Source organism: Nyctibius grandis, chromosome 31 (assembly GCF_013368605.1).
Source record: "Nyctibius grandis isolate bNycGra1 chromosome 31, bNycGra1.pri, whole genome shotgun sequence".
NCBI classification, from domain to species: domain Eukaryota; kingdom Metazoa; phylum Chordata; class Aves; order Nyctibiiformes; family Nyctibiidae; genus Nyctibius; species Nyctibius grandis.
This window is the reverse complement of record NC_090688.1, coordinates 47731-71093: the sequence shown is the minus strand read 5'-3', so window position 1 is coordinate 71093 and position 23363 is coordinate 47731. Positions and strand designations below refer to the sequence as shown.

The following is a 23363-nucleotide window of genomic DNA, read 5'->3' as shown; positions in this document are numbered from 1 at the left end:
AGCCGAGGAGGGGTGAGAAGTGGTTGTTGTTGAAGCACCACGGCATTTCTGCAGCCAGTTAAAGGCCCCAACGCTGCAGAATGGTTCTCTGTGTGGTGGTGTGCAGATAGGATGACGAGTGAGTTACTGCTCTGTGATAGGCAGAGGGTTTGTATGACGAGAACTTAGTCTGGGTGACTGCTTGCCATGAATCATATTGTGTCCTTGGAGAGCTGAGCTTCCAGGGTTGATGTAGTTGTGTATTTAGATGTCACTGTTCCTTACGCAGTTACTGCTAAACCCAAGATGCAGAGCAGACATGGGGTGAGAGTGGGTGGGTGATCTGGTAAATACAACTGTGATTGCAAACCTTTTGAGTGGCTCCAGGTGGCTGGGGGCACGCTGTGACCAGCGTGGATCATCCGTTTTTGCTTTGGACTTCTGGATTTGCATCAGTGCTTCAGGGTTGGTTTTGGGTCTGGTGTCAGCCTCTCGGCCCGCTGTGAGCGGAGCTGAGGCTGTGGGACACGCACACTGTTGTCCCTTCTGTGGCCAGCCGAGCTGGCCAGGCTGATATGCCAGCTTGTCTTGGGTGTTGTGGTGCTCATCAACACGACTTCCAGATTTTACTGACCTAAAATGTCCTGGGCCCCTCCATGCTCCCCTGAGACTGGTTCCTTGCTGCAGCAGGCTGCTTTGGAGAGTTGTGGCGTGCCTGGCACGCTCTGCCACGCGCTGCCTGCCGTGCGTGCACCCTTCTGGGGCTTGATGGGATCAGACCCTGTTCTCCGATGTGGCTGTATCGTTCTGCCTGCTCTGACCGTGATTTCATTCTGTTTGTCTGCCTCTTTAGTGATGGTCCCATCTGTCGAATCTGTCATGAAGGTGGAAATGGGGAGGGACTGCTTTCCCCGTGTGACTGCACAGGAACACTGGGCACCGTGCACAAGAGCTGCCTGGAAAAATGGTTATCCTCCTCCAACACAAGTTACTGTGAGCTCTGCCACACAGAATTTGTTGTAGAGAGAAGACCGAGACCTTTGACAGAGGTACCGCTTTCTTCCTGCTTTGCTTTTATTTCCTTACCATTTGAGTGAAAATGACTGACTGGCCCTGCTGTCCTTGTGGTTCTTGCTGTCTCCTCCTCCTCGCAGTACCTTAGCGCTCACAAAGAACAATTTGTTTGGAGAGATCAAGTGTCTTATCAGGCCAAGTGATGTGGTTGCAAAAAAGCAGTAGCGATGTTTGGGGCAACTCTTACCTGTGAACCCCTCACATGCTACCTACCAGTGGCAGGCTGTAGGGCTATGGAAAACATTGCACTTGTAGATATACTTTAATGCTTGAGCATTGAAATGCAGAGGTCACCACATCACTGACTGAAATCTGAAGCTCTCAGAAATATTCTTTTTCCTGTTAGTTTTAATCTTATCTCACAGTGTTGCATTAGTGCAGCTCTCTTGCATGTGACTTTCTTGTCATGTTCTGCTCTGCAAAGTGAGGTGTAGCGATTGCTGATGCTGTTCATAAAAGACTCGTCCTCCCTTGACTAATACTTGTGTGCTTCAAGCATTTGGGTCTTGCTCCTTCCTGCTGAGCTGTCGTGCCCTGCTCCTGCCCCGTTCCCCCCAGTCGAAGGAGAAAGCTGGACGTGGCTCAGCCAGCTCTTATGTTCCTCTTTGCATTTACTGTGGGAGGACCAGGTTCCTGATGGGTCCATCAGCCTCGCAGAGCTGGAAGGTACAATCCAGGCTCTGGTTGGTGGGTTGGGTTGGTTTTATCACAAGGCCCTGTTTAGGTGGTCTGCTGTGCTCACATTTCAGACTTCCTTTGGCTCCTGAAGTTATAGCAGCTGCCTGTAACGAAGCCTGTTCCATGTGGGGAACAAGGGCGACTTGGAGCAGGCCATCTTCTGACCTTGGAATTCAAGTGTACATCCCCAAAGAGGAATAAGTAAATCAGTGAGTTACAGTACAAAAGGCTGTAATGGTTTTTTTTAGAAGACAGTTTGATCTGTCTAAATATGTGTGAGTTGTGTTGGTAGGTGAGCAGGCAATGCTGATATGGCTGCTGTTTCTGACTGTGCTGCAGAACCATGTAGGAGGGTGTTTCTGGCATACCTGAGGTCCAACCTGGAAGATCAAAGCAAGGTCCCGCAGCCCTCGCTGCCCGCACCCCATTCAGATCCTATTCACTGCTGTGAAACTGCAGGCAGGCTCTTCCCTGTGGCAGCTGGCTGCTAGGCTGGGCTTGGGTGTTCATTCAACACAGTGTGCAACTGCAGCAAAGCATTTGTCTGCAGGTGGGGATTTACGGTTAACAATATTGGGAGCCCCTCCAGTCCTGCAGCCAGCGGCAATGATAGAAGTGGGAAAGCATCATCTGGAGCCACCACTGCAAATACTTCACTTCTTTGCATGCATCCTGTCCCTGCAGGGTTTTTCATCATGTGCCTCCCTGGCTGTGTTTGGACTATGGCACATAGCTCTGGTTTTTGTTTCAAAAGTTGATTTTCCTGTTGATAGCGTTTCAAACCAAGGCAAAGCAGTGCTGCTGCTGCTGCACTGTCAGCGAAGCTGCAGAAGGTGGTCTGTGAGCTGATCTTAACAACAGACGCCCATTACCTGCCAGCTATGGGAGGTTTGTTGGTGCCTGCCACCAGCAGTGTGTGTGTGGGGAGGTAGGGGTTAATTCTGGTTTGTAACTGTGACTGCTCTTGTCCGCTCTCTCCTTCCCCTTGCTCCATCAGTTAGATTAAAACAGAGTCGCAATTTGAATTCTAAATTGCTTTTCCCATCTCTGTTTCCAATCCCATCAATTCTAGAGGTTATTTTCTTTCCCTACCCACCTCCCTCTGGAAACGATACCTGCCCCCTCCTCCTCCCTGCAGTCCCCAGCTTTCCTTCCCACACTCCCATCTCCTCTGAGTGCCCAGCGAGCCTTGGAGGGGAAAAGAGCCCCCCAACTGGGGAAGCATTCAAGCTTCAGTTTGCAAAATTGATATTCAGATTTAATGATTGTTTAATTTACAACGAACTGTCATTGACTTGTCAGGCCCAGACAGGAGAAGCTTTAGGCTACAGTGCTAAACCAAACCATGTATTTAGCAAAGCAATTTGTAAAAGAGCTTTACATCAGTGGTTAGTGCTGTCTGAGTCTTACTGCTTTTCTCCCTGCTGCTAAAACACATAAAATGGCTCTTTGACCAAAAACTCTCGAAGGGTTGTTTTAGAAGTTGAAAACCACTGCTTTAAAACATTTGGGATGGGCCATATCTTGGCTTTGAGGACACACTGCAGGCAAGCCCAGTAACAGTGAGCTTGCGAGTGCTTACGTGGGCCAAAATTTTGAGTGCAGGTTTCAGATGTTTTAGCTTAAGAGCTAGTAAAGTACTAATGCCCAGAAACAAACATGTGGAAGTGTGTTTAGCCATAGCTCACAGATGCTGTAACACCTCATAACAAGTACAGGCTTAGAAAACTGCATACTCTAATGAAAGTGCAAAGACCAGTGTATAGTGGAGGAGTTTCTCCTCTGACACTGATGTCTGTGCCTCCAGCAGGCAAGAAGAGCTTGCTGGGACAGTGCGACAGGAAAGTCATGAGTCCTCTGTGCGCCTTCTTGTCTGTACTCCAAGGTGGATGAATGAGCAGCCGGGGACAATAAAATTTTATTTCCCGCTGAAATCTGTGAAGAGCCCCTCTGAACTGGAGCCTCTGAGGGTATGGTGACCTACAAGCAATCTGTGGGTGTTGAGAGGTGATGGGTAGGCAGCATTTAATGAGCTTCAGCGCAAAAGAAATGCCACTGTGTTCTCAGAGAGGAATAGACCCATCAAGCCATTACTAATAGCTGTCAAAGGCTTTGGGATGTGAATTATTTGTTACTTCTCGTGTTTGGGGAGCACAGCAGAGGGGATGATCTGCTCTGTTCTGGTGTCTCCTGTGTCTGCTGGGGGAACAGCTGCATAACGTCCATTAGTGCCTTCTGAGGCACTTACCAGCTTACCTTGGAGGCTGGTACGCACTTGATGAGAAGTCGACAGTTAGCCGGCAAGAATGATCCCTGCTGTAGAGCAGAGTCTCATGTGCAGCTCGCCATCATCACACAGCCCTAGAGCAATCCCCTTGCCTGCAGTTCACTGGCAGCAAGCTTTTTCCCTGTCTTGAGGAGCAACCTGTAGCCTGGGTTAATAAATCCCATGGTAGCAGCCTGCTCTTGCTCTTTCCCAGGGGCCAGCAGCGCTTCCCCACTGCTCAGTGGAGTGCTGTGAGTCCGGTACAACCCAGAGCGAGCAGTGCAAGTGCTGTGGCTGAGGCACACGCGGGTGCTGGGTCCCTGTACAAAGCGGTTCAGCTGATGGGCATGTGCGCTGCATACCTGGCACGTCATGAGCGGAGGGCTCCTGCTAGAGTGAAATGTCTCACCTGGCTGGAAAGGCCGCCTGTTTCAGTTCAGTTTCTCGTTTTCCTTGGGAATTGTTACAACTGCTCTGAGCTTCTGCATCACTGAAGTCTGTGCTCGTCAGAAGTAGTGACAATGAGTGCGCTTTGCCATGGGGTGTTCGCTCGGGCTTTTTGCTCACTTAGAGGCCAACTTACAGATCGTGGCCGCTTTCGGAAGCGCGCCTGCTGCTAGCAGAGGCTCTGCCCTAGTGCAGAGCCCTTCTGAAAGGGCTGACAACCGCTTCACCAGCTTGCTGGCACTTTCCATCAGTACCCTCTGACTGCAGTCTGGTGGAATCTCATCCCTGCACCAGATTAGGCCAAAACTCTTCACCAAATGCTTTTGGGAAGTGTCATCCCAAGTTGTTCATCTGTTTCTGAGAAGAGGGCTAGGGAAAGAGGCTGCTTAGTCATTTAAAAATGACACGGTTCTTTCAGCCTTCTTATCTGAGAAATTCTCTGCTCCTTTGTTACAGGGAGGGGTGGGGAGCGTTTTGAAACTTTTGGGGAGGTGGTGCTCATGTGTGAGTGCTGTTTATTAGCTCTGATAAAAATCCACTGTTCACCAACTAAAAGTGGGAAGTCAAAATAGAAATTACTGAGCAGAGGAGGATAAATGGGATGGAGACTAGGACTAGGAACGATATGGGAGCATGCTTCATGGCAGTGATGTTGATGAAGGGGTCTGTCCCAGGTGTGAAAGGCTATCCAGACATCCTAACTGTCTTCTGCTGTCATGTGGCCACCGTGAAACCCACAAGAGAATTAGGTGACACACTACCCGCTGATGGTTGGTCCTCACAGGACAAAGCAGCTGGCTCTTGCTGTTTGCTCTGCTGTGTCCTACCTTTCCAGCCTGGGTAGACTTAGAGCTGCTCGTAGTGGCTGCGGTGGTCACTGATCAGCACAGCAGGTCTCTGGGGGAATGGGCCATCAGCCATAGCTCGGTCTGTGTGCGTTTGAAGAGCCTTCAGGAGAGAGGCTGACAGCTGACTGTGGACTGGGGGAGGCGTTGTGGTGAGTGCTGTGGGGAAGCTACATGGTTGAGTTGAAATGCTTCTGCGGAAGCTGAAGAAAGTTCTTGGAAGTCAGGAAATGCCACAACCAAAATTGCCTTAACTTTTACTTCAGTCCTCTTGTATATCTGCGTTACAGCGTGGTCTCTACGTGGTCACAGGCTGTTTCCCAGGATCAGTGCGTGGGTGGAAGATGCCCACTAGCTAACTTTGTTTATCCCGCTGTGTTGTGTGGCTGTGTGCTCGCGTATCCCTGCTTGCAAGACAAAATTATTAATTTCACCATGGTCTTCTCTCAGGTACTTATTGCTGTGATATCTGAGCACTTCACAAACAGTAATTCAGTTTTGCAACCTGCTTTAGGAAGGGAAGACAGCAGCCTTGTTCAGCATGGATTAAAGAGAATTTTTTAATAGAAGTGGATTTTTATTGTCTTTAAGCAGCCATTTATTTATGTTGTGGTCTGTTCAATGTAAAAATAGTAACAGTGTTTGCTGCCAGTGTGCCTGATCTCTGCACCAGGAGTGGGGGACTGGTCTGAGCCTGGAGCCAGCTCTGGCAGCCACGGGCTGGCCCATGGGTGCGGGGAGGATATCTCATGCAGTTCAGTTATTTTTTAACTAAGAAGCTGGTTGAAAGCTGAAAAAAAACACAAAAGGCTTTTCTTAACTGTTATGCTGTGAGATTGATGGCCCGAGCACTTTTTTGGGGGCATGTTTTGAACCACTGCAGGTGAAGTTGGGGAGTTGAACTGCAGTCCAGGTGCCAGGAGAGGGTCTGTAGGCAGAGGTGCAGGATGCTGCCACGCCGGTGCCTGCGCTGTGAGAGGACAGGGGCTTCTCCCTGGCTGCTGGCCACAGAGTGAGGTGGGAGCACGGGTCGGTCTGTGTTTTGGGTGCCTGAGCCTGCTTCTGCCTGTTGCCCCCTTTGCTTTCCCAGGTTACCAGCAGAAGTATTTCCTTTCCAGGGCTGCCTTGTTTTGTGTATTTTGCTGTGGGCTGACCCTCTCATTTCTCTTTTCAGTTCATTAACTGCTCTTACAGTGTTTTAGCCTTAACCTATTGTTAATTTTGTCCCCTCTGAGTATTTCTAAATGGGCTTAAGAGAAACCACTCCCGCCCCGGGATTCTGGTTCCAGGCCATCTGCCCATGCTTTGGGTCAGCTTTGGTTTCCCATCTCCTTTGGCCCACATTGCCCATCAGCCGGGCGCTGCCTGCTCGGCCGGGCGCAATCCTGGCGTTGGGCAATCAGCCGTGGGTCCGTACGGAGCAGCTGAGGTCTCTGCGTGGAAATGTCCTGGGCTGGCAGCTCGGGCAGGCGTCAGAGCAGCAGCTGTTTAATCCCAGCAAAATGTCAGTCCCTGTTAAAGGCAGGATGTGTTTCTGTCCCCACATGATGTAAATCCTGGGGAGGGGAACCTCGGGGTTACAGGACTCAGCTCGGAGAGTGGGCATGAATTTCTGGTGCTGAGGCCAAGGCTCTGGCTTTGCTAAAGTTACCAGGATGTCGAAAGCCAACATATCCTGGTGGTAAAAGCTAATGAGTGTTATGCATGACTTGTTCATAATGGTCCTCGAAGCATTTAATACATTTGCTAAAGCAAAACTCATTTGAGACAGCTCACTAATTCCAGAAGATTTCTCTGGTGAGTCAGTCACCAGTGGAGCAGTTTAGCCACACCCTTTGTTCCCATATTTCTGTCCTTGCAAGCAGGTCTCGTAATGAAGCCCCAAGAAAATGTGGCTTTTGTGTCTTTAGTGTTGGTGCTTTCCTGCAATATGTGTGTTAATGTGCTTTATTTGAAAATAGCAGCTTTAGTAATATCTGCGTGTCCTTATGCCTCTGCAAGACACCTCCTTCCAAGGGGAGTATGCAGTACAGGAGACTGCCAGGCTTTTGCTCCTACTCTTTTTCTTTATGTTTTATTATGCAGTTTTCATTAAAAGATGCTTGTTTTTCACTGACTGCTAATACTTTTGGTTCACTTAAGCTAGATATTTTATATAGGTCAGTGGATTTTTTTTTTTTTGTCCGATAAGGAAAGTACGACTTCCAAACACAACTGTCGCCTGCAACAAAGCGTGTTTGAAATTCTCAGAGATGTTTGCTTGGTTCTTTGGGTCATGCTGGAGTATAGGACACCTCCCGTGGGGCTGCCACGTGCAGGCTTTCTGCTCCATCTTGCTAGTCTCCCGTACCTCCATAGCTGTGGGAGGTGCTGCTGGAACGTCTCCGGTACAAGCAAAGTAGGTTTGCAGGGATCAATAGTGATATTCTTATTACTCCTGCTTATGTTATTAGGAAAAGACATTTTGCCCCTGGGCGCAGCGCCTGGTGCAGCGATCGCTGCCCCTGCTCCGGTTCAGAGAACTGAGATGTGACGTAAACTCTCCCCCACCCTTCCTCCAGCCTTATCTTCCTCACAGACTTTTTTCTTTGCTTTCCTTGAACTGTTCTGCTGAACTCACTGTGCCGTTCTCTCTTGTCTGTGCTCCTCTACCCCTTTCACGAGCTTGTCTCTCTCCTTCCTCAGTGCAAGCCTATGTGAGACTTCTGTATCTAGTGAAAAACGAATCACTCTTGGCTCCAGCTGAGTCCCATTCCTTTCTCATCTTTCCCTTTCTCTCTTTGCTTCCATTTGCTGTCTGGAGATGCTCTTCTCAGATCCCACCCTAGATCCTCTTGGTATTTCCTTGTGCAGTCCCTGACACTGCTCTGCAAACCTGGAATGGACTCTCTGGGGCCAGAACTGGAAATACTTCATCCCCGCACTCTTGGCACTTACCAGCGCTAGTCTCTTCCTTACATGTCCATCTTCGCCACATTGTCCAGCCCTGTCTGTGCCCTGAGGATCTAGAGGACCTGCTACCAGGGGGGTTTCTCTGGGGTGCAGCTGCTGGTGGTGGTGCCATGATCTCATATTTGTGCATATCGTGGTGTGGCATTTCCCGTGGTGACACCAACCACAGAAGCACCTGCTGCTGTGTGGGAAAGTGTCCTGGTGACCTGCAGCACTGCTTGGGTTGGTTCCTCTCCTGTCCCACCATTTCCAGCGCTCCTGCAGCTCTTGCTTTCCTTGGGTCAGCCCAGTGCCCTGTGCTTCCCAGTGGCTGGAGCTGGGCTGAGTGCATTGGGAAGGCTCTCATGCCCGTACAAGGAGAGATTCAGCTCGTTGAAGTCTGTGGAGCGTCGATGGCAGGTGGTTGTGCAGTGGGGGAAGGAGGATGAGCAGGGGCAACTTCTGCTCTGCAGCATTTAACTGCTCTGCTTTCAGGGCTAGGGGTGTTTCTGGGTCTTGGCTTCCTGAACTCTGGGTACTCTGTCAGAAAACATCCCACCTTGGTAAAGGAAACGGGACCATCCTGCTGGGGCTGCCCGTGGAGCTCGGTGGCCTGCAAGGAGGTTTTGGTGGATGCCCAGAAGGAATGTGATGGCCCCTCTTCTGAAGCTGCATTTTTTGATTCGACATGTTTCTCAGGGCAGGGACAGGGCTAATCATGCTGCTGTGAATCAAGGTCATGTTTTTCTTTCTGGCTTACTTAGCCAGGCACCGGGTCGGCAGTGAAAGGAAAATCAACAGGTGTCTGAGCAGCCACAGGCTATTTGGTGGACAGAAAGGACGTGGGATGTTTTGTAACGCAGCTGGTTTTACACAGCCAAATTCTCCTGTTGTTGCTGTGGCTTGCGGCGTGCTGTGGCTGTGAAGCACGTGGGGAGCTTTGCGGCAGGGTCAGCTGGTGAGATTGGCAGGTCACACTGGTGCGGTGCTCACCGGAGCCGGGGGGTCCAGCTGCGAGGCTGGGAGAGACCTGAGCATGTGCTGGCTGAAGACAGCTGGTCCCACTGGTGCTGGTACCGCACTCTGCTGGTCCCACTTGGCATGGGACTGCTGTCATCTGGCATCTGAATGCTAAGAGCAATGTGTTTTATGAAACAGGGGTTAATAGCTCACAGCCGTGTGCATTTTGCAACACATGATAAGTGAGCTGTAAAAATCAATGAAATCTTATTCTAAATCACCCATTGATAACCCCTACGAAAGACTGCAAGGTGCTGAGCACTGCTGGGACAGTCCCTCATCAGTCCATTCCCCTTGGTCCCAAGTGTCAGAATGCAGCCCAGCTGAGACGTGGGTGCTGGGATGGAGTGTCTGGGAGACTGCTCTGTGATACTTTGAGCTCTGCTCTTGGCTTCCAGAGGAGCTCATGATGTCCTGGTGCTCTTTTCTGCATGCCCTCCTCCTGCCTTCCATCACGTGGGGCTCACCCTCGTTTCACTGGCACTGCAACACCCAAAGATCTGATACTCATCTTCACATAGCCCTGCCATGGGTGCAAGAAATGAGCCTGCTGATCCCAGTAGAAAGAACATCTGGGAAAGCCTCAGGATCGTGCTGGAGGACAAAGAATTATGGTTGTACCCAGAATAACTTCTTGTCGCACAAGCAGAGAGAGGTGGTTTGCAGGAGGGTGGGCTGGGGCCCAGCTCATAGCCGAAGTGGGCAGCAAGCAGCCAGCTCTACCTCTTTCCCTTTAGTCTCACATGTGATTGCAGCATGGAAGCAATTGGGTTTTGACTTGGCCTGGAAGAAGACCAAGTTGTGCTTTTGTTGCTTTCCCATGTTTACTCGATAGTTTTCTCTACAAAAATTGTTTAATCTGACTGACCACTTTTTGGATTGTTTGCAAGGTTTATTTTCAGTCCCATATGCACTAACGTGCTGCTGTGCCAGAAACCCTGTGCCCTTAGGGTGGCTTATTGTATTCTTTTTTTTACCGTGTCAGTGCATATTGGCAAAGTAAATCAACTACTTCAAAAGGAAATTAATTTGCTTCCTGCCTTTACATGTTTGGCTCCCATCTTAGGGAGGAAAAAGGAGTTTCAAAGGTCACAAGGAACATAAATAGAATAAGATGCAGTAAAATACCTATCTGCCTTCAGTCCCTGAGATTCTTATTGTACAAGGGTCAAAAGTGTTCCAAGACATCCTCTCACAGGGGACAGGGTTGCTCTGGGGTTGCTGCTAGAGGGACATTGGTCCCATGGGGGTGATTCAGCATTCACCTGAGTGCTGTGTAACTGGGGCAGCCCTGTGCTGGTTGGGGTGGGGAAGGCCAGGCGCACGGCTGAGGGTTCAAAGGATGGGGCTGCCCATGCACTGTTTGTAGGAGCAGCTTTACTGCGTAGATGAGTTACCGTCCACCCTCGCTTCCTCTTAGGGTTGCTCAGGACTGCGTGTGTGGTCCTTATCTTCCCCACGCAGCTCATCACCACTAATCTCCCCTGCAGAGCCACACAAGGGGTGACTTGCAGGTCTGCCTCCCTTCTCCCAGCTCCTCCTGCCCAAACCACAGCTGTGACTGCTCTGAAATTTCCTTCTGGCTATCTGGCCATCAAGGTGTGCTCAGAATGGCTTTTAAAATGCTTCTAACTTGTCCTCTGTTATTGCAGGAGCGTTACTCGGTCCCCAGATCTGTCTGCGCTCTTCAGCTCCTAGCTTGCTCTCTAGCTTCGCTTGTTCTTGCTCCGTTTGGGTGTCTCAGATGCTTCAGGTCACATCTCTAAAATACCTTGTTTATCAGTCCTCCCAGCTGAAACTCCTGGTCTGGCTCTTGCCTGTAGCTGCAGCATCCTCTCCTCCATTCTTGGCTGGCTCAGTGTCCCATCGCAGGTGCCTGCAGAGCCTGCTGCTGCCGTGGCTCTGACCACCCCAGCCACGTTGCTGTTCCTTGTCCGGATTTGCCATCTCCCCTTTCTCTATCCCATTTCAACAAAAGTTGTATGCACCTCTTACCCTGTCCTCACCGCTCTGCTGTGTCTTGCTGCATCCCTCAGCTCGGACTCTCTCCATAGTTAAATCTGTTCTAACTTGTGTTTATCCTTCCACTCTCCCCTTCTGGGCCAACGCTTTCTGCTTGTCTTTCTGGCCAGCAACGTCCTCAGGGTACCTGTGCTCTGTTTTCACTGGTGTGGTCTCATTAATTTCTTGCATACCTGCCACCATCCCTTCTGTATTGCCATTTAAAACTGTGGTTTCCCCTGTAGGGAAGGAGCTTTGTGTGCATAGTTCTCACAAGGGTCCCTTTTCACGCTGCCTGCTCGAAAGTGGGCACCCTACTCTAAGTCTGGCAGTAGGACGTGCCTGCCTGGCCCTGGCTGCTTTGGGGATATTTCCTTCCCTGCTCTGACTGTGCCTTTTTGGTCATGTTATCTGATTATTTTTTCTTTTGAGGAAAAAAAAAAAATGCTAAATGAGACCACTTGTCCTCATGCAGGAAAGAAGGAAGGATCTGGCAGCCCAGCATACACAACTCCCAGTAAAAATGTGCTGTAATAACTCTGGGTATTGGTAGGAACCACAGCTGCTTGCTATTCTAAAAAAGGAAAGGAAAGACTGAAAATAGCATAATCCCAGGAAAACTAGAACAATTGCTCTTGTTGAAGTCAAGTATCTAAAATGAACCCCCACTGGAAGCAAGTCGGGACTCCTAAAAGTAGTGAATGTTTAGAGATGGCCTGTTGAGGGAAACCTGCCTGCAACAGAGCTGAATTCATTCTGCAACCTGCTAATTTTTGAGAGCTGCAAGAGAGAAGAGCTTGCAAAGCCTCTTGGTAACACAGAGCAAAGTGCAGTAACCTCCCCTGTGATGGATCACTTACTGCCTGGGAGGCAGGAAAGCAAGCCTGAAAATGGGAAGGGATACACCAGAATGGGCTCAGTCCTGGTCCTGGCAGGTCTCTGCTGCCTGTAACGTGGTGGCCAGCAGATGGCCGCCAGCGGTGGAAAGGTCGTTGCGATTTTGTAGTCATGAAGGTGGAGTTTTCAGCAGCTGTGTCTGTGTGATCATGCCTCGTGCCTTTATGGTCACATGTGATCCACTGAGATCTGGGAGAAAGCGATGGGGGATCTTCCCGCAGCCGAGCTCTGTGTCCTTCCCCATCTGACAGTCGTGCTGCTTTCTCTGTAGAAAGGGTCAAAGGGTTTCTCTGTGAGAAAGATGCAGATTTGGGCACAGGTTGTTCTGTAAAAGAAAATGGGTTTGTGTTACCTTCCTCTGCCGGGGCCAGCCCAGCACCGTGGCCCCTTGGCGGCTGTCCTGCTTTGTCTGCTCAGGGGCAAAGCTTTCTGCTAGTTATTCGCTTTTTTTTTTGCTTTTCTATTTTTTTTTCCTCCTGTCTTGGTGTCTTAGTTGCTGAAGCAATAGGCTTGTTTCCTCTCTGTCATCATCTCAGTGAAAATACTGGGTGCGTGGGTGTTTGCACTCCCCGCTGATGGCCCTGCCTGGGTGCCGGGCTCCCCGGGGAGCAGCACTGCTGTGACTCGCTCAAGCCCCAAGGCAAGTGCTCTGCCCTTGAGAACACTCCTTCTGCAGAGCTGTCTTGCACAGTCTCTCAGGTGGACCTGGGCATTTCAAATTTGATTTCAATCAGGAGTGAAACTCTAAAATGCCACGATTCTCCAAAAGGATGCAGAGGGCTGGATTTGGGACAGCTGCCCTTACGGCTTGGCCTGGCCACAGACCCCAATGCCCCGGTTCCCCATAGCCCCTACACCAGTTGCAGAGTTCTGGATATGTTTCTGTTGAAGCTCAATCCAAGACCTGTCAGATCTTTACTACTCCAGGCTTTACTGAACCAGCCTCCCTCTGCTAGCTGCTGCCTGCCCCTCGCTACTCCAGGGAAGAGCCCAGGCAGCTCCTATATTTACTACTGCCTTCCCCTGCACATATTCTTCAGTTGTCTCTTTCCTTTCCCTTGTTGGTTGTTTAAAATGTACTTGATGCTCTCTAGCTCTAATTTGTGAAGGTTTGTGTGAGTTAAGTGTATGCACCAGGTACGTACAGACTGCAGAGAGCATAGGAGAGCTTCCCAGCATAGCAGTCCTGTTTTGCTAGTACGCTGTGTGCTCTGCGTGCCGCTGACTAATGCCCTTTCTCCCTTCCTTCCTGCAGTGGCTGAAAGATCCCGGTCCCCGCAATGAGAAGAGGACCCTTTTCTGCGACATGGTGTGTTTCCTGTTCATTACTCCCCTGGCAGCAATCTCCGGCTGGCTGTGTCTGCGCGGAGCCCAGGATCATCTGCAGTTCAACAGCCGACTGGAGGCCATCGGACTCATAGCACTAACTATAGCACTTTTCACAATCTACGTCCTTTGGACACTGGTAAGTGCCTGCAGTCCGGGGCCTTGTTCCTGTTCAAAAGGGAGATCGAAGTACTGGCTCGCACCGTGTCGGTGCAGCCAGCCATTTCTGGCTCCCCTTCTGAGAACCTTGGGCTCTTTCTCTTGAACATCCATTTAATTATCTTCAAATGGGAGCTGATAACGTTGTTGCTGAGAGTGAGAAACCACTTCCTGATCATCTGCTTTCTAGACTGACACGGGAACAGTGTTCCCTGTGGTGTCGTGTACCTGGGTGCAGACATGCCCCAGCGTGGCTGGGGCTGGGCAGAAGGTCTGGGGCTGGGGGCAGGCAGTGGTCCAGCTGTTGTGCCTGTTCCTATTTTTGAGAAGAAACACAAACTTGGTACTCAGGTGGTTTTAGGGGAAAAATAAAATCTGGAAAATGTTTGACCCCTAAATAATCTGCCGTCATGTTCCTCCATGCTTTGTGCTGCCCAGCACAGGTTGGCCATGCCCGAAGGAGGTGCAGACTGGCTGTTGGGGGCCTCTGTGGCCCACAACTAAACAAATTCCTACACAATATTTTTAAGATGTCAGTAGCACAGAAGGGTGTGCGCAAGGAATGCTCTGGCCCTAGGTAGACCTCTGACCTCTCTCTCATACTGGGCTTTTGGACTGGAGCCCTGAGCCGAGGCTGGATAGCCAGCCTGCCCTGGCCCACTGCTGCGGCTTTACGGCTGCGCTGTCAGGGTTGGAGGCTCTGGGGATTACTGGGAACCTGCACTTGATGTTGACTGGCGTTGAACCTGATCTGTGCTGGGAAAGAGCTTCTTGCAGATGCCTCGCTTTGCACCTTTTTGGACATGCTGAATTAGGCAGCCAGCAGCTTGCAGCTTGGGGCAAGTCCACAGGAGCAGGAAAGCAAATGTACATTTGCTGTGTAGCATGTCTGTGAGCGCTCCCAGCTGAGTGCCCAGAGGAGCAGCTGGGCTGGGGAGCAGCTCCCTGCCCCGCTGCTCCCCAAGCCTCAGGGCTCCCCTGGCCCCACTCTCTCCAGGGGCTCCCAGGCCAGGGACTTCCCTCTGTTTCCCATTCAGTTTTTTCGTGTTCTGTTGCTAGGTGGGTTTCTGGGTTTGGACCTTCATTCATGACCTTTTCTAGTCAAAGCCCTCTGTGTGCTCATGCCCTGTCGATACCCTTTTTCAGCTGCTTGATGGGAAGCATCGTTTTGGGAAGGGAGGAAGGAAAGAGGGTGGGTGGTGGTGGCTGTAATCGGTGTGAGGATTGTGAGAGAGGCTGTGGCCAAGGTTGCAGCTCCTTCCTGTGGAGCAGGAGCTTTCCTGGAGGTTTGCACCATTAGCTCCTCGTTCACATGCTGTCTCTGAAGACTGAGAGATGCATTTGCTTCTTGTTTATCAGCAAACAACCTTACTCCCACAGTTGTACCTCTACAACAGGCAAAAGGGGAGTGCACAAATCAATAAGCTAAATTACCTCAATGCTGTGGCACAGCTTCATTTCTCATAGCAGGTGTCTGAGACCTATCCAAAAGTGATAGGAATACTGACTTTTCCTTGTCAGTACCTCCTGGTACTTTCTTCTTGCCAGCTAAATGTTTCCTGTACTTTTACAAAGTACGAAAGCTTGGTTTTTGATGAGTGGCTGACTGGATTCAGTATTTAATTTTCTTGCGTACAATTTCTAGGAAAATAAATAGGAGGGAAATATATGCTGGTTTTATTCCTTCCTTAAGAAATTCTAGAAGAGTTTAATTTCAAAGCTAACAAATCAGCAGCTGTGAGAAAATCTGTAGTAGTGTTAATGATTGCAGAAGGACAGGGGAAGGAGCCCAGCCTGTTGGGGAAGCACAGCTCGAAGCTCCCCCTTGCAGGGCTGCTCTGAAACTGCAGGGCCAGCTCATGCCTCTGAGGCAGGTTGGTTCAGGTCCCCTCCAGCATTTGCATCCTCTCCTGTCTCCCTCTGGGTGGACAAGTCTCCCAGGCCACAGCATTGTCAGGAAAAATGAGTCCAACCGATCTCCTGTTGTTGCAGACCAAGGAGAGAAGGCTTTTGCAAAGGGCAGAGAAGATCCACCAGGATCTGTGAGATGGGAGGAGGCTGGCTGGATTCAGACACTAGAGGCTAGTCCTGTTGAGAGCCCTCGTTTTTGCCCAGACAAGGTGCTCGCTTCAGCCCGTGGCTATGGTGAAGGGGCGAGTTGTGGCTTCTCCCCGCCACATCTCACTGGCCTGGTACCCAAACCCAGCTGAGCAAATTCTGTCCCTCTGTCCTGGTGCTGCCAGAAAGCCCCTTTGGCTGTGCCATGCTCAGCCTGGTGTTACCAGGAATTAATTGATTCCGTGTCAAAGGCTTGGGACATGGAGTGTCACAAACTGTTGCAAGGTCAGTGCTGTCTCCCTTGGCCGGGTGTGCTGGTGGATTGACAAGGAACACGCGGAGAGTGAGCAGAGGGCGGGTGGGTGGCTGTGTCTCACCAGCCCTCTGCGGGCTCTGGCACTTGTGCCGGGGCTTTGGTAACCAGACCAATGCGTTATCGCCTGCCAGGTCTCGTTCCGCTACCACTGCCAGCTGTACTCGGAGTGGCGAAGGACCAACCAGAAAGTCCGCTTGATGATCCCGGCCTCGCGGAGCCCTCACCCTGTGCCCAGCTCCCTCCTCTCTGCCAAGCTCATGAAGAAGACCGCGGATGAAACCACCGTCTGAGCTGTGCCCCGGCCGCTGTGCCACGTGGTTGCTGGGGTGAGGGCAGCCCTTCGGGGCTGGCGGAAGCAAAGAGGGTTGGGTGTCCCCGTGTGCACAGGAAACGCGGCGACTGTGGGAGCACTAGAAAGCAATCATCCCACCTGGAAGGACTTTGCGGTCAGCACGTACTTTATACTATGGCAAACAGACAGATAATCGACGTCTGTTGCGTGAAACGGCCCAAAAGAGCCAGATGGCAGAATATGCCTGTCTGCAGGGACACTTTCCTATAACTAAATACCATACGTGGAAAATATCTCCATATATATATATATATCTATATATATAATATTATTTTTTAATGGCCGTGCATATTGTGTTTCAGTCCTTTTGTGTTGATGTTCTAAGCTTCAGTATAGAAGCTGGCAGCCTGATCTCATTCAGAGGTTAAATCTATGCCTTTTCTCCAAATGAGCATTTAAAGAACACTTTTCATTGACCGTTCTTGAAAGTCCCCATCTCCTTTGCACTAAATTGGTTTTGATAATACTGCAGCAGCCTCTCCTGTTACTCCTTGGTCTCTTTCATGGTGTTTCTGTCCTTTCTAGAAAGTTGTGTGTTTTTAATAATTATTACAATCCCAGAAGGAGTAAAATGCCGTAATACTGAATGGAGACATTTTGTATTGTAAAGTACTGTAATTTTGAGAATTTCGAAATGAGAAAATCTTTTCCTGTGCAGACGTGATCTCACTAAATGCTTTCCTTGCAGATCCTGGCTCATCCCCAGGACTCGGATGCACTCAGCTCTTGGTATGTCTGGCAAAGGTAGATGGAGGATCTGAGGGTGGGAAGTGATGGCTTGTACTAGCTAAACCCACCATTGCCTTTTGCTTTTAAAAGATTCAGAAAGGAACTTTCCTGACCCCAAAAGGTGAGAGTTGGAGTCTCTGTTCACTGATGTCCTTTCACTGTCTTGAGGCTGGACCTCTCGTAGTATCGGTGACGCGCGTACCTTACAGCTCAGGCCGTGCTCGGCAGCCACTTGGCGGGACGCCGGTGGTCTCGGCTGTCTTGGTGCGCTTTGTTTGCACATTCCTTGGCAGCTGCTGTGATTTGGTTCGTCCCTGAAAGCGCTGCCCGCCTGTTACGTATCCTCTAGTGAAACACCCCAAGTTGGCTGATTCCCAGGGAACAGGCTCTGGGTCCCTTCTCCTGCGGGGCCGGCGTTCCACCTGCGTTTCCAGCACATCCAGCTAACAAACCCCTCTGTCTTAGAGTGCCCAATCTGCCAAAGGTCGCCCTGAGTTTGGCTTCAGTCCTTGCCTCTCTGCTGCCTCCCCGCCCTGCTAGACGATGCCTGTGCTCGGTGCTGTGCTTCCCTGAGCCCGGTGAGCGGAGCGGGCCGTTGGCACTGCCCTGCGGAGTGCTCCAGAGGTGCGTGCAGCTGCTTGGCTTGAGCCTTGGCTCTCTCTCCTGCGATGGTGAGGGTGGATAGCGGGGAGGAGGCGGGCTCCAAGGTGCCCGTGTCCTTGCAGCGGGTGGTGGTAGTCACATACTATGTCCCTCTGCTCCTTTGCTGAACCCCAGTGGATGAGTCCAGTGCCCTGCTAGATTGAGACCTGTAATTGCTTGAAGTCAAAGCACCACGTGCCATTCCTCCTTGTTTCCAGCTGTGAAGCAAGATGCTTTTCCTTACATGTTCCCTGATGCTAGGCTGTAAGTTGCTGGTGGCATGAGCAGCAGGGGCCATGACTGCTCCAGCCTTGGGGCCTGGTCTGTGTCTGCTCTCCCAGGGTTCTCGTGCAACTCCGTGATAACCCTGCACGTCTTGCAGCAGCCTCTCTGCCCAGCTGTGGGCCCCTGTGGGCTGGTCCGAGCTGGTCTCTCTTCTGAGCACGAGGGTCTCATTTGATCATGGGGTGAATGTCTTCTGCCACAGCCAGGCTGTGCGTCTCTGCTCCCCTCTCTCTGCCAGCCTCCCTGCCTGTCCCTTCCCTCTGCTGTGTACCCATGGGCACCTTCTCTTTTCCCTTGTGGTGCAGAGAGGCCCCTTCAGCCCAGCCGCAGTTATGGTCCCTGCACACCAGTAGCATCCTGCTTCAGATCAGCTTGCGCAGCGGAGCTCCCTCCCTCTGCACCCCCTTCCCTTGGCAGTGAGCGCTGCACCACTGCTCTGTGCCTTGTCCTGGGTACCCCTTCCTTCAGCCACTCCCCAAAAAACCCTGTGTCACCAGGACATTCCCAGTGAAGAACAATTTGGGGGATTAGTTTAACCTTCCCAGCCCTGGCTACCTCCCAGGAGCTTGGTCTTGCGATGCATCTAGTTGTGGCAGGTAATGAAGGATGCGCACTCCCACACCATGTTCCCCTAGTAAGGACTTAATGGAGCCAGTGTTTCTGTTGGGAAACCCACTGTTGATCCAAATATGCAACTGTGAAAGCCAGAAGTCCCTGGCTGGGGGAGCTGGGGCCTGGCCCTGTGCTGCTGCGCAGCCATGGCTTTCCTCTCATCTTCATTGTCTTTATCGTAGTTGCCAATAATTGGAGTTGTTGCATGTGCCCCTGCAAAACCCAGTAGCGACTCTTTGAGTCTTCTCCTCCTCAGAGGAGATGATCAGCTTGTGGATGTGGGAAATCAGTTTCTCTGACCTGCCACGTTCCAGTGTCACGGGGAAACGGGCTGTGCAATTATGTAAATAAAAGTGAGACAAACTTTGGGCTGTTGCGTTGTTACTGGAAGAGAGGGGAGGGCCTCAAGAGCCCAGGCTGTCTCCCTGATAGCGAGCCCTGGGTGCTGGCTTCTGTGTGCTGTGGGCAGCTTTCCTGACCTGCCCCCAGAGAGCTGGCAGAATGTTTCAGGTGTGAGCCAAAGCCAGACAAAACCCAGGGCTTTTTGTCATTTATGGGCAGGTTCCTCTTGTCTGGGCATAGAAACCTCCCCAGTGTGGGCCAAGCAAGGAGGTGATGTCTGGGCCAAGGGAGTCCTTGTGGCCTCTCCAGAGGGTGGGGGTGGGTCTGGCCAGAGAAATCCCAGTGCTGCCTGTGATGCAGCCCTGCAGAGGCTCCTGGTGCATTGCCTGGCCCAAGGCTGCCCTGCTGCTGGCTGGTCTGGCCCAGCCCTTTGTTCCAGGTGCTGGAGATGCTGGACCTGCCAGGCCACGCTGTCACCATCAGCACATGCTCTCATCCGAGCCCTGGCGAGGCCTTGCAGCACCATGCCCGAGGCTGCGGTGCGAGAGCTGCCGGCGGCTGCAGGGCAGGAGGGGCTGATCGTCTCCGAGAGCTGTGTGGGGCCAGCGTCACGGCGAGGGCTGCGGGCGGTGTGGGGCAGGCTGCCTGCCCAGGGCTGGACCTGGCACCTTGGGGCAGAGAGCCAGGCACCCATCAGTCCCTTTTCCATGGTGCAATGAGGAGCCCCAGAGCTCCTGCAGTCCCAGCCCTGTGCCCCTGGCCGTGGGGTGGGCATTGGATCTGCGTTGCGAAGCCTGGTGAGAAAGGCTGTGCCACTGTTTGAGAGGCGGGGTGGAAATTGTTAAGCTGCATATTAAATTGCCCCTACAGACACTGCAAAAACACCATTTGAACATGTTTCTAAGGCCTGGGACAAGGCCTTAGCCTTGGGCAAGACCGTGGACAAGACCCATGTTTCCTGGACAAGGTGGCAAATCAAGAGGGCTCCGGGCTTGTTCATATTAAAAGAATAAAAGTTTTAAAAGAGAGCGCACCGTGTTCCTGGGGAGAAGGGTCACCCCAGTCCTTTAAAATAAAACTGTGCTGCAACACAGCAACCTGCCCAGGACGAGAAGAAGAAAAAGCAGCAGCAGCAGCAGCCAGAACAGTGTAAAAGAAACAGAAAACCTGGAGAAAGAGGGCTCACCGTTAGGAAAGGAGACGTGTTTTAACAGGGATGGCTTCCACACACGGCTGCTCAGAAGAACGTACCAAATCTGAGCAGGGTTTGTTTGAAGCGCCTCTGACACAGACCAGCATTGAGAAAAATCTGTTTATTGAGGTGCCTCCACCGCCCATTGCTGCAGCCTTTTTCCCAGGAACAGGGAGGATCACATAGGTCTGATCAACACCCCGCTCCGCCTTCGCTGCCAGCGCAGGACCCACGTTGGTGCTGATGGGACCGTCGGCTTCGTGAGTTACCCGCTGGCCTCCGTGTTCAGCCAGTGACCAGCTGCCGGCCCCACGCCTTCGCTCGGCCACGGCGGTGACGCACCATCCACGCAGGCCCTGGTTATGCGACAAAATCTCCTGGCTCGGGTTGTCTCCCTGGAATGAACCCCGTATCAGTCTAGCCTTGTTCTTCAAGAATGTCGGTGTTCCTGAAGACTTCCCACCTGCTGTGGCACCAGAATGCAGAGGTACCTCTTGCACAAGAAGAGAGATGAATTTAAACTCCCATGAGTCTTCATGGTGCAATCCTGCATGAAAATGTTGTATTTATCACCAAAATACTGCAATTATGCAACTCAGCTGCCAAAGAGTTGATTATTTTTTTATTTTTTTTTTTTTGTGCACAGCAGAAAGGAACCCATTAAACCTTTTCTCACCCTCCAAAACACAAAGTTCCAGTAAAGAGGTTCCAGGGCACCAATCTATTGAGAAACCCAGCTTTCCTCTGGTCACACCCTGCTGCGTCAGGGTGACTAAGCTGCGTTTCTGCAAGCAATTTCCTTTTCTTTGTTGAGGTTGGTGTTCATCAACACACAGGACAAGCCCTTTGCGGTGTTTCCTATGACAAGGAGGGTGCCCTGTGCTGCAAAGAGGCCCCTTGCGTTTCAGGATTGGTTTTGGGACTCTGCAGGTACTGGGATGGCTGGGATCTCTCTGCACACAACTTGGAAGCCTCCTTGGCTGTTCTCCATAGAGATGCGAGGACCAGGCCCCAAGGCTAGAATGGCGTTAAAAGAGAAGCTGGGCTAAGCTATGCATGTTTTCAACATCTAAGATTTACTCTCAGATTCCAGAAACCACAGCAATGAGGAGTTGCAATTACTTTGCACAGGGCAAACGAGAAGAATAAGCTTTTCCATCTTACTCCAAGCCAGTATCAAACTAAGAGATAAATCTTCCTATTTCAGGATCACATATGCTTCTCAGTTTCTGATCTTAAACAGAGAAGGACAACAGATGAGAGGGGAAAAAAAACCCCCTTGAAATAGAGCACAATCTCCAGCTGCAATGTTACCTCCCACCTCCATACAATCCTACAGAAAGAGAACAGAAATGCCCAAGTCTGCACATTTCTGGGGTGCTGCTGCCCTGGACCCTGCTGGGTGAAAAAAACAAAGCAAATAAGCAGAGGTGTCCTGGCTGGCACCAAACAGACTCACCTTCCTAAAAGTCCCAAGCAGCTTTTCCTAAAAGTCAGGAGCAGCCCCTGCCATCTGATGTGTCGATACTTCATTTTTAAGAGCTCTCTCTCCTAAAGTAGGCAGACGCAGCCTACGAGCCTGTCACCTTCAGTTGCAGCTGGGTGTCTTTGTTTCTGATGCTGCTTCAAACCAAGCATGTGAAATCCCTCATCAAAGGATGGGATGGCCAAAGGGCTCAAATCTGCACAGCCCTGAGGACGTGGTGCTTCAGCAGCTCTATCCTGCCTCAGCACCCCAGCATCTGCTCCCCATCCCCATCCTGCCCCTCGCAGTAGCCACGCACGAGTGACGAGTGCGGCATCTGGAGCCAGGTCACCTCCAAGGGCCAAGCACTCGTCCCCAGGGAAAGGCAGCCCGGCAGCCCCCCTCCGTCAGTGAGGACCGGGGGCGATCAGATGCCAGCACTGCAGACCCAGCTGGGGAACAGGACCGGAGGGGACTAAGAGAAGAGAGAAATGTTTCATTAGAAGCAAACCTCCAAAGTGGCTGGGGGCAGGGGCATGCAATTTCTTTTCGCAGATGCAAACCATGATCTACGAGGAGGAACAGGAGGAGATATTAGAGAGCACAGGGCTGGACCCAGACCGTGGCAAGGAGGCACTGGCCGCTGCGGATTCAAGAGACCTGCAGTGAAGTCCCTCACTGAAGGAGCCTGTGCCACCTCCCGCAGCATCTCAACAGGGTTTTGCTCCTTTGTGGTTGTTCAGGGATACAACAGGGCTCTGGCCTCCACACTGTTGTGGATTCACACAAAGAGCTCAATCTCTGACATGGAAAATATTTGCTTGGTGTGACCCTGGGAGAGTTTTGCTCATGTGCCTGCTCTGCCTTTAATGGAGAGGCGATAAACCTTTTCAGTGAAGGGCTTTTGGCTCAGTAATTCACTCACCTCCCAGGTCTGCTAGGAGACCAGCGCGTACAGACAAGTGGTCCATGCATCCGGCTGGCAGGGGAAGGAGCAGATTACAGAGGCAAGGAAATCTGTTTAAATATCTTTAAATCCCTACAAAATGGCTATCAATGACATGCATGCTGATTCATGCAAATACTGCCAGCACTGCTGATATTTAAATGCATCCAACCAGCTGCTTGAGCTCAAAATAAAGGTGGGGGGAGGGAGAGGGGGGGAGTGGAACAACACTCCGGAAAGCAATAATCCTGGGGTTAACCTGGGCTGAGAGCAATCACTCCCTAGGAGCCCGAACCACCGCGTTAAGGTGGAAAGTGGAGCACAAGAGGAAACATTGCTGAGAGATGCAGCTGGTCCGAAATGACCTGCAAGAATCGTGGTGGAGAGTCCTACCTGCCTTTGGCTTGTGAACATGGAGCATCATGAAGTACATATGAAGCAAGAGAAAAATGAAAGAAACTTCATCTTCGCAACTGTGTGACCTACAAAGGAGGAAAAGGCAAGGAGGGAAAAAAACAAACCACTGTGGGTGATGCAGATGTAGGAGGAACAGGAAAAAGGGGACCTGGTCTGTATAAAGGTGTTTAAAGAGCATTAGCTGGGTGACTGACAGAGGAAAATCCTGCTAAGGACAGCAGGGCTCCTTCTGCGGTAAAGTCACCCAGCTCCCAGCACCGGACCCTCCTTTAATTTAAGTAAGGGCAGGATGGAAGGAGAGTTGGGGGCTTTGTTCCCCATCCCCTGGCCGTGCTGTGCCCCCTGCATCCCGCAGCTGGGGCGGTCCCGCGCTCCTCAGGGGTT

General features: G+C 51.3%; 1 protein-coding gene across 4 annotated transcripts in view; it reads left to right on the top strand.

The window, feature by feature from the left end:
• Positions 1 to 18985, top strand: part of MARCHF2 (membrane associated ring-CH-type finger 2) — a 36399-nt gene extending 17414 nt beyond the window's left edge. Inside the window, exons 3-7 of one of the 4 annotated variants that reach the window (XR_011049863.1) lie at positions 833 to 1028; positions 13394 to 13603; positions 16129 to 16323; positions 17038 to 17078; positions 17169 to 18985. Coding sequence is in view for 2 of the 4 variants with exons in the window: in XM_068420580.1 (XP_068276681.1) it covers positions 833 to 1028; positions 13394 to 13603; positions 16129 to 16287 (565 nt within the window). In the remaining 2 variants the exon portion in view is untranslated. Of the gene's footprint in view, positions 1 to 832; positions 1029 to 13393; positions 13604 to 16128 lie in introns of all 4 variants that reach the window. The other 3 variants (XR_011049862.1, XM_068420580.1, XM_068420579.1) reach the window with 3 other exon arrangements.
• The last annotated feature ends 4378 nt before the right edge of the window (positions 18986 to 23363 follow it).